We start from the raw sequence: 21,073 nt of genomic DNA, 5'->3' as shown, positions 1-21,073 counted from the left end.
ATTTTGATATCACAATGCTTAAAATAGCAATTAGCCACTTGTAACTGACACTAGTGAGGTACAATTGAGCAAAATTAGTAATCTAAAAAACGTTTCTAGTGAGTAAATTAGTTCAAGTGAAGTAGAAGTAATTTGAAAAAACTGAAGCTTTGTTTTATATAACTTGCTTTAGATTTTGTTTTTTATGTGCTATGTAAAATAATGTATTTATATAGAGATGCATACGACAATACAATGTTTCTGCATCAATGTGACAGGAGCCTGACATCACTACTCTGTGCCATTAGGGGTCCCTGCTCTTTCCTCTATCTAATTCTCAGTCTGTGGCATCCTGCTCTCTATTACACTCCTCACATCGTGTCACTCCCGCTGTCATATGCAGCCTAATGATCTCATTGGCTGCAAGTCATTTTATCCCCGCCCACTGAGGATATTCTGAATAAACAGGAGTCGGAGAATGAATACATTAAGGGTCTCAGACACCTAAAAAAGAGAAAAACACATAACAACTCCCAACAAAAAAAAAACAAGAACCTAATAGCAAAACGAAGCAAGATGGGGTTAGAAAAACTGACTAAGACATGAAAACGTGGACGTCTACACAAAGGGAAGTGGTGATGGGATTCTAGCATCACAAGAATAGATGGATATGATCTACACTTACGAAAGAATGGAGATCATGGGATGGGAGGCACAGAAGGGGTCGCCATGTGATGAAGATGTAGAGATTGATTGGTGGTCTTTACAGGACCAACATATTCATGGCACCTTGGTGAGACTTTTGCCCTGTAGGACAGAATGAGGATGGGATCATGTTGACAAGCTAAGTCAATGTGTATTTTTTAATTAAATATATATCCTGATTATACTACAGCCAGGGCACTAATTATCCCAAATGCCTAAACCAATCAAGCTTATCCCGAGCCATCCAACTTACATTTTATACTTGGAGCAAGACTTTGCAAACAGTTGTAAAGATAATTTGCGTGGATAGTCGGATAAATCAATTTGGGGTAACTAGTGTTCTATCTCTCAGCTGCTCTCTTTTTTGGGGGGTGGGGGGGTATCTAAAGATAACTACAGCTACATTGTATCTCTTACTGGAGTATGTCAAACAACTGGTTATAGTTCCTGCTGTATTCACACACTGGAGTTCATGTTAGGGTGAAGGCAGATTGCATTTTTGGCGTATAATACATCTTTTTACACCTGTGCATGCAGACAGACCACTCGTTTTGTAATTAGTGCTTAGTGCGGAAGTAAAGAAGTGTATTATACGCTATTTGTATGAAACTTAATATGAGGTCCCTATGTGTTTTAATATTGAATAAAATAGATTATATATATATACATATATATGTTATCATTGAGATATATATATATATATATATATATATATATATATATCTATCTATATCTATATCACTGTATATTAGTAATATATATATTACTGTAGATATATACATATATATATATATATATATATATATATATATATATATATCTATATATCTATCTTTAAATGACTATGAACATTGTGCCTCAGTGGTGTCACTATTTCCAAGTGAATTTGGTTCCCATTTAGATTTAGGAGCATTGCAAGGGGTGTAAATGTATTTGCATATAGCACCCAAACACCGGACAACTTTATTATCACCCTGGAATTTAGAGTTACACTAGGACACGGCCCTCTCAACTCTAAATCTGACGTGATGCATTCTGAATAACAATGGGTCAGCCTACAAAATATCTGCCTTCACTATGCGTAGGTGGCTGTATATTTTAACAGACAGAGCTAAAACTGAAAGGGTAAAAACAAAAATGTAACAGAAATGTGCACAATATATTTTATCTAGTACCAATGTATAATCAAGGAAATGTATTTACTTTCAGGACATTCTGATGTTTGTAGTTCCATGACTACTGGAAAGCAAGAGGTAGCCTAAGCCACTGAGGCTAGCATTACAGTCTGGGTGAGTCTTCAAGAATTATAAGCAAATGACTGGTTGAAAGGGCATTCTGGAACTTATAGTTCCATAACTCCTTAGAATTACAGGTTGCCTAAGCCTGCAATAGTGGATAGTATTATAGGTATATGAACTATTGGAGAGCATGTAAAGTGCCAGTTGGGGACACAGACCAACCTACTGGCTGATCTACCTCTTATCATACCACATAAGGTGTTTATTATAAAAATTAGATTTATCTAACCTTCTAAAAATGAAAAGTGGAGGTGTTGTCCATAGCAACCAATCAGATTCTAGCTATCATTTGTCTGGTACATTCTAGAAAATGATAGCTAGAATCTGATTGGTTGCTATGGACATCACCTCCCCTTCATAGGTGTTGCTCATAGCAACCTATATGCTCAATGATGTGATATACCTGTTTATCATTGTACTTCTAAAAAATAATCATCAAATAAACTGTGATTTATTATTATTGCTAAATTACCCATGAATATAGTTACGGAAGTATTTATTTTCTATCCATTACTTTATCGTCATTGCACATAGAACCAGAGCAGTGTAATAACAAAACAGCAAAAATGTAACATGCCATATGCATATAACACATATAATTATAACTTTAAAAAAAACAACAACAATTTATTTGTTACATAGATATAGTTGCTTTTAGTATTTCATATAAATGGGAATAAACCTTGTGTTATAAAAAATGATTTAGCGTTGCTACTTTACAGAAGAAGTGTGGTAAATAGCAAAAGCAAAAAGTGTAATTATATAAGACAGGGCTTACTTTACTTGCCAGTGCTTATTATTAAGAAGGTTGGTCGATATCCTCAAGAATAGACACCAAGAGTGTCAGCTCTGCCTGATCGAATCGTGACATAGTTTTCCAGGCAAGTCTAAAAAATCTGGTCGGCTGGAAAAAGTTTGTGAACCCTTGTTCTTCCACCCCGTGGGCAACGCAACCACAGGTGAAATCTCTTTGGCCTAAATGTGGTCTATGTAAATGACAATTACAATAGATAAAAAAACTGCAAACAGTAAAAAGAGCCCTTGGGGTAAATGTATTAAGCAGCGGATTCTGCAAGGCGCCGATATTCGGTGACTTTGCAAGGGAAATCTAAAACGGCAATGACTGTCAAGGCAAAACTTGGGTCTAGTGGATGAAACAGTTACATAAAATTGTCCTTAGAAAGATCATACAAATAGTATTTTATTATTTTTTGTGGTTAGCAGAATTGAATAGGCAAACGCAGAATATATATTTGCCCCATTCTGTCCTACTGTTTATAATGCAGATTACCTGTTTACTGGTTACTCCCATATATAAGTGTCACTACCAACAAGGTGTTGCCTCAACTTATTTAACACAAACGAAATTGACTTGAGCTCTAATGTTTCTTGTGATAGAGAGGAAGGAAAACAATTACTAGATTATAAACAGGAAGGAAAATGATAAATTCTTGAAACAATGTAGTTAAGCTAAATACTGGTTACAGAGAACTAGATTGTTATTTGCCTAACACACTGCTTGGGAATGGATACTATCCCCGGTGCATTCCTTCTCCTCTAGACAAACTGAATGGGGAAAAGTAATACAATACATTTTATGAACACAAGGCTAAGAGACATGAAAAAATTACATGCAAATTACCTTGACGAAGGAAGCAAGGTTTGGATTGCCGTTATAAAAATAAGAACCATAAATGCACACACCAAGTTTGATTTGAATACTTCATCCCTCATTTGAGAATACTGAAACATAAAAAAAACAACAACAAGAAATTAAAAGTCTAAAAATCTGTTTTTTTCCCACACATAACATGATTCCACATCATCTGTAACAACTCATTTTCCTTCTTTGAGTCACCCAAAACAGCACAATGTTTAATTATAATGTTAATTACAGTGTATTGTGTCTAAAAGTAATGGCTTTACTGTTTTCGGTTACAATGTTTTTCAAATTGTACATCTATTGAATGTAAACATCTTTTATATTGTGCTCAGAAACAATCTCATGCAAAACATAGTTGAAAAAAAGAAACCACACTGGGGGGTATATTTACTAAACTGCGAGTTTGAGAAAGTGGAGATGTTGCCTATAGCAACCAATCAGCTTCCAGCTGTTATTCTGTAGAATGTACTAAATAAATGACAGCTAGAATCTGATTGGCCGCTATAGGCAACATCACCACTTTTTCAAGCTCGCAGTTTAGTAAATATACCCCTGGGGCTGATTCAGATTGGAACGTGAGCGTATGCGCATGTACGGCGTATTCAGCGTTAAGGATGCGCCAAGACTGAATGAGTAGTGGATGCCTCAGACGCTTACTTCCAACTTGTTCACATGTACAAAAAAACTTTTATTTTATTTATAGTATTAACCTATTGCTATGAAGTATCCTTTAAACTTGAATATCCTAGCGAATAACAGCAGGAACGGTATGCAAAAAAATAAAATGTTATATCTTTGCTACGACACACTCTGCGTGGATGAGTTGCTATTAAAGTCTCAATAAGCATCAGAAACCTCTAATTACAAGCATTTTGCTAGTGAGGGTGTCACCTATACACGTCTATTTAGGTTGATGAGAATTAACTATTTATCAAGAAGTGAAAAATGTTATTTTTTGCCCTGATTAATATTTTCTCAGCATAAAAAACAACACAGATAAGTGGCTTAAAATTTGGGCAGTCCCAATGTTCCCTCACTATTATGAATAATTTAACTCATATATGGGACTAATTTATTAAATGAAAGCAGAGATGTATACAAGGGTGGTACACACCATGATTTGAACTTGTTGGACCATCTAGGCATAATGAGGAAGAACAAAAGAATTTTGTGCTGTGCATTAAGCGCATTCCATAAATTATGTCTGGTTGACTCCACCTTTGTTGCATAGGCCAAAATCGTACTTTCTTTAATTATGTAAATTTATGATTTGACTGAAGCTTTATATCTTAGGGCTTATTCAAATCTGTATTTTTATGTAGTTTGATGACATCTTAACCAGTGTATTATAAACTTATGAAAAAATATACGTGCATATAAGAATGAAAAAGTGTCATTTTTACATGAAAAATGCAACCTACTTTTAATTTAATAACGCTCACCACGGGCACAAAAAAAAATGCAGATTCGCGTTTTTCAATTAAATATTGGGTGTGACTAAGTGTTCTGACTCTTCAGCAGAGTAAGCTTGACTAAGCTAAGTGGACAGAAATTGCAGTGAATGGCTGACTACATTGTAAGTGAGCAGAGGGTGCATTGTGATTGAGCAGCTACAATACTCACTTATCAGATATATGGTCACTGACTCAGTTAAATATCTACTGAAAACTTGAGTGTCGAAAAAAATGTTTTGTTTGTTTTAGAAATAGGCTGATTCTTTAAATATGCTGAATTTGTTTATTGAGAAGTAATGTGTCATATGTATGTCATATTATGCCTTTTATGGGGGCTGACGATTTTGTGCAAACTTTAATATTATTGGAATTATATTAGTACAGAAAAACTTGCAGTTTCAGAGAAGGAAAAAATGAAGAGAACAGACTACATTTAGAATTCACTGTAACTATTATGCTCTATGGGGAATACAAATCGGCCGTGTTCAACGCAGCATTAATTATATTACCGTTAATACGTAATTTTAACCCTGATTTCGCTCGCGGCTCCCTGACCTGCGGGCAGAAACCAACGTTAAAGATTAATTATGCACACTATTACCATAGTAATGATAATAGTACGCAGGCTGTGTTACTTTTGGCAGTAACGCGGCCAATTGAATATGCCCCTATATGTCTTGCTGTAACTGTCTTGCAAATAAAAGTCAGCAAGAAAAGGTATCTGTTTATGTTGTCAAGTCAAGTGTTAAAGACTGCCCAGTTCTTTCAACACCAACCACAGTTGCCTACTCTCCCAGAATGTTTGGGAGATTCCTGATTTTCAGGGAGTTTTCTGGATTTATTTTTTTTTATTTGGGGGATTTACTGTTTCTGCCAACAAAAATTCTCTAATTAAACTCTGCTTTGTTGGTGGAAGCAGCCACCCAGCGTAGTACAGTCACACAATATATACATTTGTGATTTCGGGTTCTATTTATCAAAGGGTAAAAATATGGGCATTTTTACAGGCGATAGGGCTTACCCTATACCTCAAGTGGATACCATTGTATGGGGAAGCCCATTTAAAAAAAGGATCCTTGTTAAACTCAATCATTGTTCTGTTATTGCCATCAGAGAATGGAGATTACAAATAAAAATCTTGGAAAAATGCTTTATTCTTTGAAATTTTAAAATATGTTTATTTTTTAATATATTTTTAAGTTCTTTTTAAAAATGTATTTAATTTTTTTGTTTACTATGTAGAACTGAAAGCCAGGACTGAGACTAGCCCTGTGAAGTGGTAAGGCCAGTGTGGGGTATTGCTCAGCTGGCCTGATGATATTTTACTGATAGATTGCGGCGATAGGTGAATTTAATCCTTATCGATGCACATTGATAAATGGGCCAATTTGTTTGTATTCTGATCAACAGAAATATTCCAATAATCAGTATAACATAAGCTCAGGTATTTCTCAACAAATGTCATTACCATCAACACAACAACTCTCCCACTTCTCTGTATTATATAGACACAGTTATTTCACACCAAATGACATCATCATTACAGTGAATAAGGGTAATGACATCATGCCCAAACAATTAATGCAGTATGAAATCTTATGCAGTGGTGGGGGTGGAAATTTAAATGTGGGGGTATGAAAAATGTAATGGGAATATAAGTGAATGGCATTTGATAGTTTTACAATAAAGATTGCAAGAGAAGTGATGGTATGGCATACCACCGTATACACCATCACTTCACCACTGACCATATGCATAGAAGCTCCACCTGAACCCTTAGCGCTGTATAACACAACAGATCCATAACAACCTTACACACAGTATAGTAAACCATACAGACATATGGACCATAACAAATATAATAATCAATGCAATAAAGACATAGATACTACAATATACCCTTCCCATCTTACGTAAACCTACCTACAGATTTGAAGCACTGGCATTGAATGCTGTGTTCTGCTACTGGGCAGGTTACCCCTATAGGGTCTATTTATTATGCAATGATAAAGCGTAATAAATAGTTATGGCTTCCCAATATTAATCTAAGTGTTACTTCTGGAGTAATCACTGTTTTCTCCAGCATTCCAGAGTTCTATGGGGCTGGCAAAAAAATGCAAATTTACCAATCGTTGAAAAGGATAACTTTACGCTGCTTTGATTTTTTTCCTCTTGAAACATTAATGCCATCTATGGATGGTGTTAACAATTCTACAGGATACTCTATACCTGCTCTGCATCATCTATCACATTCCCCTCTCCCTACTCTCACCATCCTTCACACACTCGTTTTAGGTTCCATTTTAAGCTGAGGATCACTGCTATAGCAACTTCTCATCTGCATTTCTATCTGACACTTACAATGACAACATACCCTGATCTCCTGGTACTGATGCTGGCCATGGTCCTGCTGAGCACATGGAACCAGTCCATGACCGAGACTCTGTACCCCTTCAATCTGGTCAGCAGCAGCAGTACAAACGATAGCAGCACCAATACCCCCAAGTAGACCAAGAGGGATGTGAGCTTGAGCGTGATCCAGTTCATCTATGACATTGTGTGTGTGTGTGCCTCATTAGACTGATAGGGAACTCCAAGGTGATCTTAGTCATTGAGATATGCCACAAGGAAAATGACCACCAACATTTAATTGATCATCGCTGATGAGTTATTACTTTTAGTATTCCCTGCTTGGCTGCCTCGGTGACCCTGCAGATGTGTGGCCCTCTGGCTCAGGAATGTGCCACACTGTCCTCAGTGTTAAAGTCATTACTATGTTTACAAGAATGTTTTGCTTGCTTGTGTTCAGTGTGGACAGGTATATGGTTGTAGCTCACCCGATTTAGGAGGCCAGATACAGGAGACCCACCTGCCTACGTTACATCCAAATCATTCTAAAAATGTGAGCTGTGGCTTTGAAGGCAGTATGACAACGGAGGAAGAAGATAACTCGAACAGTTCTTATGGTGGTCACAGTCCTAGTCATCTACTAGATGCCTTCCCACATTGTCCAGCTATTTAATCTGTGTCTACCCCACTTGGACTACACTATCCACCGTGTCTCCATTGTATTGAGTTATGCCAACAGCTGCGCCAACCTCATCCTCTATGGTTCCTTCACAAATACATTCTAAGAGGTCCTTTCAGAAGATTGTTTTCTTTCATTGGCTTGAAAAAGGTACTGATGAGTCAGTGGATTAATATACCACTGCTGTGAAGAGTAAGGTGTGAGATAATCACACATTGGGTTTACAACACAAGTCCCTTCAGTCGGACAAACAATGGACAAGTACAAGGAAAACTACCTTATAGCAGACCCCGAAGATGCCTTGTTAAACATCTGCTGCCAGTCACACAAGCTACAAGTCTTCTGATTGTGTGACTAATTTGTATTTAAGATGAAATTGTATGTGCTAAATAAATAATGACAATCAGTTTAGTCTGAAATGGGTTTCTTCCCCCATATTTGTTATTCTTATAAAATGTCAATGAGACCTCTTACTTATTCTCTGTCTTCTTACATCAAAAGGACTATCAATCTAGCAACAGTCCAAATGCCTAATACAAGCTAGGGAACACTTTCAAGGCAGTGGTGAAAGTTATCTCTGGTGAGAAATATCTTTTTCACTGGCACTGTCTCATTAAGACAAATATCATAAAAAGCAGCTAGACACCATCTGGTGGACCTTGATAAATAGATCCAAATATCTGTCCACCAGTGACAACGGGTGTCTCTTTCTGAGAAGTCCACTTACTGTTCACTGATTGGTTGAAAATTTCATGTGAGCTGTGTATGGCCTTCTGATTTAGCATTATGGAGAGAGACTTGAACAGTACTACAATCCCCATAATATCAGAAGACTGGGCTGGTTGGGACCAAGTCTTGCTAGATCCAATCATGAGAAAATAGTATTTTGCCTAGTTTTCTCATCCAAGGAAGATTGACAATTTCACTTCAAAACGTGTCTCAACTTTGGATATGTAAAACTCGGATTTTTCCTGATTAACATGTTTGCTTTTTAAAAATAATAATAATAATAATAATAATAATAATAATAATAATACAATGCAAGTAAATGGGGGTGACAATGAAATCCATTTGTTTCCAAAGTCACCATATCCACTTACATTTGTACTTGCAGTTGGGAACAGCACGTTTTTTTGGATGTTGCCTTTTCCATTTTTTGCATTCAATGCAAGTTGAAAACAATGAGGTCAATGTAGTGTCCTCTATTGACCTCCCCAAACCGGTTTTTAACTACCACATGACAAATGCATTCACATTTTTCAAGCAGTGTCAAGTAGGTGCCCTTCTCATCTCTTATGCAAACAACCATAAACATTTGTATATGAGTTGTGCGCAACGTGTATCTGGGGATGTCCAAGACTAATTATGTCACAATTATGTGAGCATAACTTCCTGTACTTATTCTTCGCTTGACCGCCCACCTCTCTAGGCCTTAGCCATGCTGGGCTGTCAAGAGGAATATCTGGCCCCGGTACAACAACTTCTTGGGGCCTCTTCTATAGCCACAGAAAGAGGCAAGGTCACACCACGTTGTTGGCTCCTCCTACTACACGGGCAGGCCAGGGACTTCAGGCAGGACCGCTCTCCTTTCGTCGTCCCTGTACTAAAATCCATATTTTGCACAATTAAATTGGTGTTTTTTTTGTCTCATTTGTATTAATTTTTGAAACTGTGTGAGCTAAATAAATGATAGTCAATCTGGTCTGAAATAACGGTTTGCTCCTCCACAATTGTTATTCTTATAAAACGTCATCAACACCTTTTATACCACACTACAGAAAATTTCTCCAGGTGCGATATCTTTAACGATTTTACCACCGACTGAAAGTCCCGTTCAGCAGCCGATCCATGTGTACACACTATACACGTTTTACACGATTCACCTTCATATCTGTGCTCTTCATCTGTCATAACCATCGGCTGAAAAGATCATGACTCTGGAAATTCTATGGAGATCTGCCTACACTGCTGGGCGTGAGTGTGTACATACTGCAGAATTTGCTCGACATTGTTTCATCATTTATAGAGATTTTTACTCGGGTTATTAAATCAAGCGATACAATAAATGATAATAACATGATCGTGGGAGCGTACACACTAATGCAATATTGTACCTAGCGGTCGTTTATCGTCTAATCGGCCCGATACTTGCGTGAAAAACTTGTAGTGTGTACCCAGCTTTATTCTGTGTCTTCCTATAGCAAGGATCAATCTTTCTGAGGCCACAGCTGTCCAAGGTGCTGAAATTCCCAAGGCAAGCAAGAGAACGCTTTGGATTTGGTAAGGCATTGGCAAAAGTTATCTCATGCCGGGAGATATTTGTCGGCCCCTGAACACCATCTGTTCCATCTGTCTAGGCTGGAGGATGCAGGTCAATAATATACAAAGATCACAATATGGATGTATGCAAACCCTCACCTCCCGCCTCTCCAGGTGCAGGTGGGTGTTAGTGACAGAATATGGGTGCACCCACTTTCTGAGCACACGCAAAGTGATACACTACGCATGGTGGTAGTCACATTCCCGGGACTCGTATCACCGACAACGTAAATCCCTACAAAATAAGCCCCAATCTAATAAAACTGATAAATAAAAAAATCAGATTGAAGGAAATGCCGGGACTTGGTATTGACGTCACTAATATGCGTCGCGCGTTTACGAAATTGAAGTGGCAATACCATTACTAACCGCATTTCAAATCTAATTTAAAGGTTAGGGTTAGGGATAGGGTTAGGGATAGAGATATGAATAGGAATAGGGTTATTGCATTCCAAATTCTAATTCTACATTCTAATTAAATCGGAAATGCGGCGAGTGATAGTATTGCCGCTTCAGTTCCGGAGATTTCACTGTCACGCACATTACTGACGTCAATACCAAGTCCAAGGATTCCGTTCAATCGATAAATATAGCAGTCGCGAAGCGGACATGTCGGGGCTGTACTCTGTCTTTTTTAAGTTAAGTCTGAGTTTTTTATTTATTGGGTTTATTAGATTCTGACTTATTTTGGAGGAAATTATATAATATCTTATCCAGTATCACTTTAGAAGCGCCTCCTTATTGTTCTCCTAAAATATTGATTTTGGTCCACTCAGTCACCCTTCCCCGCCCACAATCTGGCTCTGCTCAGTGTACTTTGTTGCTCAAGCACAACATTTTATTCAATCTGTATGCCCAAAATGATGTCAACAATGTTCCTTGCTAGAAAGCACACAAACAATCACTCATACATGCACACATAGATTGTTATATATTGCATAGTGACAGAAAGAGACAGTGTAACATCTAAACTGTAGAGTTATCTATTAAGCTATAGTACTCCATAGCACAATTTAGCAAAAAGGCTATGCCAAAACTAATTCTTAATTCTGATCCCAATAATTTTAATATACAGAAAAAAACATTAAACACAGAATTCCTGGAACAGAAGAATAAAAGGTAATAATAACGCCCAGACAATGTAACAAATATGTGTTTTCCTCCGTTCATGTATTCACTCAGAAAAGTTTGAGCTGCAGAGCAGAGCATTCCTCATCATCAACATTTATTTATAAAGCGCCAGCAAATTCCGTAGCCTTTGTATGATACATGGGGATCTAGAATGTCATAGAGACAGCATCCACGTAAACAATTACCGCAAAACAACATCTGTATGACCGATTTCAAGGAAAAGCTATCGTTGAACTTAACTCATTTAAGTTGCAGGAATTGTTAAAACATAATTTACATGTTGACCTACTGGCATTTAAGTAAAGAAAACCGCCCAAAAAATAATCTGTTAGGGGTTCAGAAAATGGAGGCTACTTTTGAAAGCTGGTCACACGTAGAATGTTCATGTCTGATAATTTGCTCATTTTTAGGAAAACTAACAGTTAGAATGGGTGAATAGTAACCTAATTCTTTTCCTGCTTCAGTTTGATTGTTTACAATCAAATTGCCCACCACAGTTTTGAGTGTGAGGCCAAACAACCTACTTGGCGAATAAAAATCTGATTTGTTATCTGACATGATGGTAAGTTTGCTTGGCCGGTATACGGAATCTGCATATGTATGCAATCACCTTTTAGATATGGATATTCAGACTGTCTACCAAATGACTGGATCTGTACAATCTGACACATAGGCAGTGCACCCAAATTGGGCAAAAATAATGTTGTTCGAAGAGTAGGTCAAATACCCAAACATGCCCATGCGTGACCAGCATATATCATACCCCCAATCCCCCATGCACTCTCATATCCTCATGCTTATTGTACTATTGATATAGAAAAATGGAAACCCCTACTAAATAAAACATACCTGTGCAAGTCAATGACAACATTTTTATATACATAAAAACACAGTACTTACAAAAATGAAGGTCTATTAGCGACAGAGAATATTCCACAGATACACATCATCTTATCTAGAGTCTACTAAACATTCCAGACTAAACCTTAGCTTCAAAGATGGAATTGGATCATTCAAACTCTCGAGTTGTCCGTAGAGCCAAAATGGGTGAAGCCAATAAGGGGAGAAAGTAAAAGGAATCACTGAAGGAGTTTTAAAATGTCAAATGTTTACAAGTACAAATTTTATTGTATTTTTATGTTTATTGAAGAGTCCGAATTGATTTTTGTTTTTAATTTGTACCCTACAGAAACCTTAAATGTCCAAAACCTATTTTGAATATGCAGTAACCTATGATGACGGGATGCCAGAATTAGGCTTTGGGAAATTTTGGCAGGTTTTCAGAGATATGTCAGAGGCTGCGACCCATTACTCATTAGAAACTTGACAGAGTAAATGAATTGTCTTTATACTTCTATGACAATCCCAATGCTTCAGACAATAACTTGAAGCATGAGGACAACAGACTGTTGGGAAGGGGGTGGATATTTTACAAAACAGCATGGATTAATATTTTACAAAACAGCATGGATCTTTTCAACGCTTGACAATTTAATTAAAAAAAGTAAAGACCCAATTACATAAATGATATGTTTTGCTATTGAGACCCAGCTACCTTATGCTCCAGGTTGGAGTCTTTAAACATCAGTGAGAAAGGCTTGATATGCTCTCTTCTCAATTTATCGCCACTCCGTAAGTTGATGGTGTGTTCTATTCGCTTGTTAATCTCCTCAGGCCCAGACTGGACATGCAAAGCTTGTGCAAGATGGTTTGGAAGCAGATTTATTGAATTTCTTGTTAGAGCAGCCAGAGTCTAGGGGAAAGCACATGCAAAAAAATAAAACCTGCTAGTCCCCTGATGTTAAAAAAAAAATGCAATATTTTACATATTTTTGCATTGCAAGTCAAAACAGCATTCCATGCAATTTATAAAATAAACCAATCCCAGAAAGCACAATAGGTCTTATTTAATGTGTACCCATCGCCTACACAAAGGGGAGACAGCTATGCTGGGGAATTGAACGAATACTCATGAGAAAGCAGCATATCTATTCACTAGTGACATCATTGTGACGTCACCGCTTCCTAGTTAATTGATAGGCAGAGTATTGGTTCAACATGCAGAATGGCTGCCTCCGTCGTACAGAGGCAATGAATACATTTTAATAATATGGTGCAGGTAAAGGAAAAGTGCTGTAACTCATTGCAACCGGCCAGAGGTTAGCTTTATTTAGACTGTTATTACTACAAGCTTGTATCTGATTGGCTGTATAAGCTAAAGAGCGTCATTACCCTTTGTACCATGTTATTAAATAAACCCTGGTAGGTTATCATGCTTTCATGACAGATGCAGTGGAACTTATTTTTTTTCTTATTAATAATTTTTATGCTTCTTTTATGTATGTATTTACTGTGATTTTAAACCTATACTGTAATAATGTTTGCCCCTTTTCCCATGCACGGTAGAGAATATATTTAACAAAAGGTATCTATGATCTGTGTTATATATAGAGGTGTGTTTGACACCAATCTTCCTGCACCAGTGTTGCAAGAGCCTCACATCCCTACTCTCTGTGCTGTTGGAGGACCCTGCTCCTTTTATTATCCAACACTCAGTGACTTCTGGCTTCCCACCTCACAGCATGAGACTGTACCTATCACGTGCAGCCCTCACTGACATAATCACACAAATGGACAAGTCCCTGCCTCCTACACAATCAACACACTAATCTCCTGAAATACTCTGTACTCCTATGAATTCCGTTATCTGACCTCTACATGTGTTTCTGTTCCCGCCGTCTTCAAAACAGGAGACTAAGACTGACTGCAATAAAGTGCTCAGAACCCCCTAGTCAAACACAACTTAAAAAGAATAATTATCAGAACTCAGGTCAGTGCATATATGTTATTACTATGTGCTTGCAGGCCAAATACTATAAAAAACACAACTATGTCATATGGTCTATGGCAGTGGTCGAAGTGGGCATTTAGAAGTGGCGGTATGGAATAAATACGTCAATGGAATTTGATAGTGTTACAGTGAAGACAGAAGGGGAAGTGGCGGTATGACATACCACCGTATACAAGCCCACTTCAAACATTGGTCTATGAAAGACAGCAGGTATGGCCACTAAAAAGCCTTGACGGGCTGCAACTGGCCCGCTGGCCCACAAATAGACAGCCTTGCAGAATTCTGGAAGGACTGATTTTAGGAGTTCAGAAATTTAGTGGATAATCTTATCCAATTCCATGGTGTGAAGCAATAATTCTACCGACCACATAAAGAATCATTATTTAGTAAAATATATATATATATATACATACATATATATATATATATATATATATATATATATATATATATATATATTGTATCATCTTCACTCAGACAGTAAAGTTCATTTATAAAGTACAAAGCATGCAGCTCTTTGCATTTTGTACAAATGCGCCAAGTTGTCCACCTCAAGCATTGGGAGAAGAAAAATTGGCTAGGCAGGGATCGGACCCATAGGCTTGCAAGGTGCAATCTCATTTTTGAATGCAGGTATTTAGCCCGTATTCAGCAAGAAACTTTCTGTTCCGCCCAGCTTGTCCCTTCAGAGACAATCGAATCAGCAGGACCTGCCCCTTGCACTTGAATGACCATTAGTGGGTATTAAGTATGGATGCACCAAATTCATAATATATTTCACAGTTTCGACCTAGAGGTTTTGTCAACCAAATAAAGGATATAGTTATCACTTCTAGAACCTAAAAGGTCAGATGCATTTTTAGCATAATTTAAATATGCAAATTAAGTTTTGTTTTCAGTTTCGTATTTGTCAGGAATATTTGAATAAATCCTAAAATATGGATTTGCTGCATGGCTAGTTTTAAACATCATTATTATATTAAAAAAAAATCCAGATCTTGTGGAACTATAAAGTATCAACAGGAGGACTATACCCGCTTTAAATTATTTTACTCCACTAAATTGACATCCCCCAATTGCGTTGTTGAGTTGTAACACCAACAACATTTCCAAGGCACAATGGGTTGAGTAAATAATTTAAACTCAAGTTGGTTTTGTTCATTGTTATTCTGTGGATTTGTCCCTCCATACTCTAATCCCTTCTGAATTATATTCATAGGAAACACAGTCGGTAAATCCCAGTGCTCAGTGACATATATGTTATAAATTTAATATGTCAATTTAACAAACTCATCTTTTGTTAAGTGATATAATGTTACCAATGAGGACAAGATTTCTTATTCAACTATATCCATTGTACTGAGTAAAGTCATTGAATTGATCTAATTGCAGCAGTAAATTACATGACCACCAAAAAGTCATTGCAACAGAAAGTCATCAATTAACCTCTTCAAAAGCTTCTTTTTGCAGGGAAATTGGATGAAAAATAGACATTATTGGGCATTATGCTCAGAAAATGCACATTTTCCCCTGCAGCAGTTGAAAGCCTTGTAGAAAGAGAGTTTTCTTTCCACAGTAATAAGTGATTTACACTACATTGAGCTAAACTGAAAAATATGTGGGTGGCCGACACAATTTGCCATAAAATGATCTTCTTAAAGAGATACATTTAAAAGGCTACTATCAAAACATCCTTATTTTTTAAGAAACATAACAGTGTTTTGCTTTCAGATTTACCTTTTAAACTCTGTTAATAAGAGTTAATAAATTAATAAAACTAATATACAAAACTAATATTTAGGTGAAAGTTTTCCGTATGATACTGACTGTTTTATTTTTCTTTCAAAGTAGTAATAATTCCAGTATCATTGGAGTACATACAGACATTTATGAGAACTGGTGCACAAGAACAGGTAATGCATAGCAACATATCAGGTGTTTGCACTTGTTTTCTAAACTAAATAACAGGTGGTCCAGGGCCGCATGTGACCCTCCATATTTTCACTTGTGGCCCTCAGCTCCTTTGTGCTTTATTGTCAAATTTTTTTGTTACAGCTTGTAGCACTTGTTTACTTTCTTCCCTGAGAAGTTTGACAGCCTCAGACCTTTACACCGTGCTGTTGTTAGATGCTTATATCTGCCTAAATGTGCCTACACATGAACATGCAGGCTCGGCTGAGCTGAAATCCTCTACATCCTAATGCTGATTGGGTACAGGTTATTGTAGCCACACCCACTTCTGCTCCTTCATCTCCCTTCATACAGAGTTCTAAAGAGCGATCACAATAGGTGCTCTGATCCTAGTGGAACAAACCTAACAATTTTAAGTGGTCTCTGCGCATGACAGAAATAGAGAATCTATTTCCTGTACACGAGTTTTCATAAATATCATTAGAGGCCTTTATGAACCTGCATAGATGCACAATGCTTCTTTTTTTTGCTCACGTATGCCTAATTTGCCACCAAAGAACTTTAAATGTGCGTGTGTACTTTCTGGTCCTTGGTAGGGGTGGGGTACGATAAAACTATGCTGGTAATTCCGATACCTGTCATTCCTCCAAAAAAAACCCGAAAGAATAGAAAATCGACTTGAAAATAATTAGACTTACCTTGTAGACGACGCTGAAGATCCCCGAAGACAGCAGCATAAGGACAGGAAGGCTTTCCGACTGCAGAACTGACCGCCTCTGCTGCCTGACGTCATCGCGACGTGTGTCAAGCAAAATTTAAAGCGGCAATGTGGGGTCCCCTAAGGTTAAGTGGTATAACACTTAACCGAACATAGCCGCTTTAAATTTTGCTTGGCACGCGTCGCGATGACGTCATGCAGCAGAGGCGGTCAGTTCTCCAGTCAGAAAGCCTTCCTGTCATTATGCTGCTGGCTTCGGAGATCTTCGGCGTCGTCTTCAATATAAGTCTAATTATTCTAGGTCTACCAATGTACAAAGTGAATAGGCCGGGTTCACACCACTTTTGAACAAGCGCAGAAAATTAATAACCACTCCCTAAAGACCCGTTCTTTATCCTTGGCCTCTCCTTCGAAATAAACCCATCCCTCAAAGTGAAATGTAATTTTTCCACTCGGATGCAAAGCTAGACGAATTTGTGGACCTAATCCATATTTCTGTAAAATCAATCGGTGCATGATGTCAACGAAAATATCTGGACTTTGCGCATGCCCAGAAAATAACCATAGGCCATACTGATAGGTTAATTGGCTGCTATTAAATTGCCCTTAGTCTCTCTCGGTCTGTGTGTGTGTGTGTGTTAGGGGGATTTAGATTGTAAGCTCCAATGTGGCAGGGACTGATGTGAGTGAGTTCTCTGTACAGCGCTGTTGAATTAGTGGCGCTATATAAATAAATGATGATGATGATGATGTTTACTATCAGGAGCAACTGTAAAAATGTATTTCATGTACAGTAGACGTTAATAACATGTATTTTACGGGGGAAAAGCGAAAACGTTTTTTTACTTTTTAATGTTTTGTCATTAATGACTATATTATTAACAGGTGACATTAGCTGAATAGTTTTTTTTTCTGTACGTTAATTTGTGACTTTTTCCACATATGTATTAGACGTACCCTGCAGCATAATGTCTGTTAGAGCAGAGCGCACCTAGACCCGTATTCATCAACAGACGTATCTTCACATCTGCTCCTTGCTGTATACGGACGTGCGTATACCCGATAAATTGGCGTTTAAAAAGAAAACGCACAATACGTTCGTTTTGCGTGCATTGATGACTCAAGCCCTGGAGGTCCACTTTAAGTCGTATAATCCTTACTGTCATTAAATTTATTCTTGTGACTATTCCCAAAACACCAAAACAACATACAACTTTGTAATAACTCTGAGTGCATTTTACCTAGTGCTATAAACATTACATAGCACCAAAAAAGTAATTTGCAACGTGCTACATAGAATTGATAGTGTTTGTTAATGTGCAATTAGTCGAAGGTTTACGGGTGGGACGGGAGACTGGTGCTACGTTATTTGGTGCCGCACAAAATTTTCCTGTGGCTCTGACATTCAAAGTCCTACATAAAGGTCACTTTATTTAGACTTTTTCACATTATCAGAGTAAAGTCGGGAAGAATTCACTCCTGGCCACTCTCTTCCTGCTGGGATTGTAAATGCAACAACCGCACAGTGGGTCTACTGTCTCTGGGATGCTCGAGCCTGAACACCTCGGAGCATTTTGAGCTCAGTCCCTGGTTTAATAGTTTGTCAAATCGTTCCTGCAGTTTCCATGGCAGTCGTATATTGTGAAAACATTTGGAAACGCTGTAGAACTGACCATATATATAGGTCTGTCATTTTCTACCAGGATTTTATGCCTTGTAGTGGTTAAAACATTTTGCTTTTACCTTAAAAAAAAGTTTATTTAAAGGGAACGTTCTCCTTCCTCCCTTCCTGGCGGATTTGCTAATTTATGGGGAGAACCCCACACTCAAGGTAAGAAAAACTCTATGTTTTATTTCAACATAGGGAACTTCACCTAAAATTATAGAATTATAGTCCTACAACTGTCACGTGAGACAGGTATTTTGAAAATGTTTTTTTTTTTACATACAGGTAAAATAATTTAGAATAAAGCCTATGCAACATTGTGTTTTCTCAGGCTATATCTGTTAAAAATTATTATTTTTTTGGGTGCTACATGTACTAAGAAAGGTACAGGATCATAATATCACTTGTTAATCTCAATACATATAGAGTCTGATTTCTAGGAAGACAATTATTCTAAGTTAGGAACTTTCAGTCTCAAAAAATGGGGCTCTCCTGGGAGAATTAAGAGACCTCTGAGGGCTACATAAGAATACTTGTTCTCAATGTTACAGATATGTTTTGTTGCTGTTTCTACTTCAGTTGGTTAGTTAACCTTTGTGTGATCAATTTTCTAATGCTCTGATTGGCTACAAATTAGTCTAGTCAGGTGAATGTTCTAATGTTCTGATTAGCTACAAGTTAGTCTAGGAAGGTGAAGGTTCTAATGCTCTGATTAGCTACAAGTTAGTCTAGGAAGGTGAAGGTTCTAATGCTCTGATTGGCTACAAGTTAGTCTAGGAAGGTGAAGGTTCTAATGCTCTGATTGGCTACAAGTTAGTCTAGGAAGGTGAAGGTTCTAATGCTCTGATTGGCTACAAGTTAGTCTAGGAAGGTGAAGGTTCTAATGTTCTAATGCTCTGATTGGTTACGAGTTAGTCTACGAAGCTGAAGGTTCTTATGTTTTAATGCTCTCATTGGCTATAAGTTATTTGAGCAAGGTGAAGGTTCTAATGTTCTAATGCTCTGATTGGTGAAATAATAAGTTACAAAGCTGGTCAGCACAGTGGCCTAGTGGTTAGCACGTCTGCCTCACAGCACTGGGGTCATGAGTTCGATTCCCAACCATGGCCTTATCTGTGTGGAGTTTGTATGTTCTCCCTGTGTTTGCGTGGGTTTCCTCCGGGTGCTCCGGTTTCCTCCCACACTCCAAAAACATACTGGTAGGTTAATTGGCTGCAATCAAAAATTGACCCTAGTGTCTCCCTCTCTGTCTGTCTTTGTGTGAGTGTGTCTATATTAGGGAATTTAGACTGTAAGCTCCAATGGGGCAGGGACTGATGTGAATGAGTTCTCTGTACAGCGCTGCGGAATTAGTGGCGCTATATAAATAAATGATGATGATGATGATGATGAAAGCTCAAAAAAAAATGATTCAAGCCCACAGCAGACAAAGCCCTGTTTCTGGGACAGTTGTGTCAGCTATGCAAATCGCTGAGAGAAAGTATGATCCCTGCTCTGTAGAAACCCTATCTCTCTATATAAAAAAAAAGAGAATGCACAAAAATCCCTGTGAAAAACAGGTTAATTTCTCCTCTTTATGAATTTGGGGAAAACTTTCATAGCACAGAAGTTGGATTCCAGTACATAAAGGCAAATTGTAGCAATGAAGAAGTAATTTGGGCATTTTTGGTGCAATATTTTCCAAAAATTAGCAACGAATCAGATGCCAGCTTTCATTGTCTAGCTCGCACTAGCCAGATAAAATCTAATTGCTGTACAGTACTTTCTCTTCAACACCAGGTGGCACTATAGTAGCAGTTATTATTAAGCATTTTTCAGCATAGTCCTTATGTAATTTATTATGCTAAAAGGATATTATTTGTTATTATTTATTTTGTGTTTGTTTTCCTTCATACCACTAGCTACTTTCTCTCAATGTACTTATTTTTATATTAATGACGCCAAATACTTTTCAGTTGCTAAGCAAATAATAATAATGATAAAACACACATTAGTACAACATAGACTGGTATGAAATCCATAGATACGGCAGCATGCAGACACCACGAGTATATAAACACATCATAAGACATTATATATATTCTTAGAAGTTTTATATCTGTGTCACTTTATTCTTTTATTCCACATATTATTATTATTATTAATATTTATTTATAAGGCGCTACAAGGCATCCGCAGCGCCGTACAGAGACAAACAAAATCACAATACAATGGGAGACAGCACAGTACAGTAAACACAGCAACTCAGTACGCTCAATGAGGCTACAAGTTAGTCTAGGAAGGTGAAGGTTCTAATGCTCTGATTGGCTACAAGTTAGTCTAGGAAGGTGAAGGTTCTAATGCTCTGATT

General features: G+C 37.5%; 1 protein-coding gene and 1 pseudogene across 2 annotated transcripts in view; one reads left to right on the top strand and one right to left on the bottom strand.

Annotated features, from left to right (window-relative positions):
• The window catches only part of ADCY8 (adenylate cyclase 8), a 204,927-nt gene that overhangs the window by 50,319 nt on the left and 133,535 nt on the right, over window positions 1-21,073 (bottom strand). Inside the window, exons 8-9 of one of the 2 annotated variants that reach the window (XM_075211702.1) lie at window positions 13,133-13,330; window positions 3,625-3,725 (exon numbers count right to left, since the gene is read on the bottom strand). In XM_075211702.1, the coding sequence (XP_075067803.1) occupies window positions 3,625-3,725; window positions 13,133-13,330 (299 nt within the window). The remainder of the gene's footprint in view (window positions 1-3,624; window positions 3,726-13,132; window positions 13,331-21,073) is intronic. The other variant, XM_075211704.1, reaches the window with a different exon arrangement.
• Window positions 7,322-8,411, top strand: LOC142157929 (somatostatin receptor type 1-like; annotated as a pseudogene).

This window comes from Mixophyes fleayi, chromosome 5 (assembly GCF_038048845.1).
Source record: "Mixophyes fleayi isolate aMixFle1 chromosome 5, aMixFle1.hap1, whole genome shotgun sequence".
Lineage (NCBI taxonomy): Eukaryota > Metazoa > Chordata > Amphibia > Anura > Limnodynastidae > Mixophyes > Mixophyes fleayi.
Note: the sequence above shows the minus strand (reverse complement) of the source record. Positions and strands in the feature narration are given on the sequence as shown.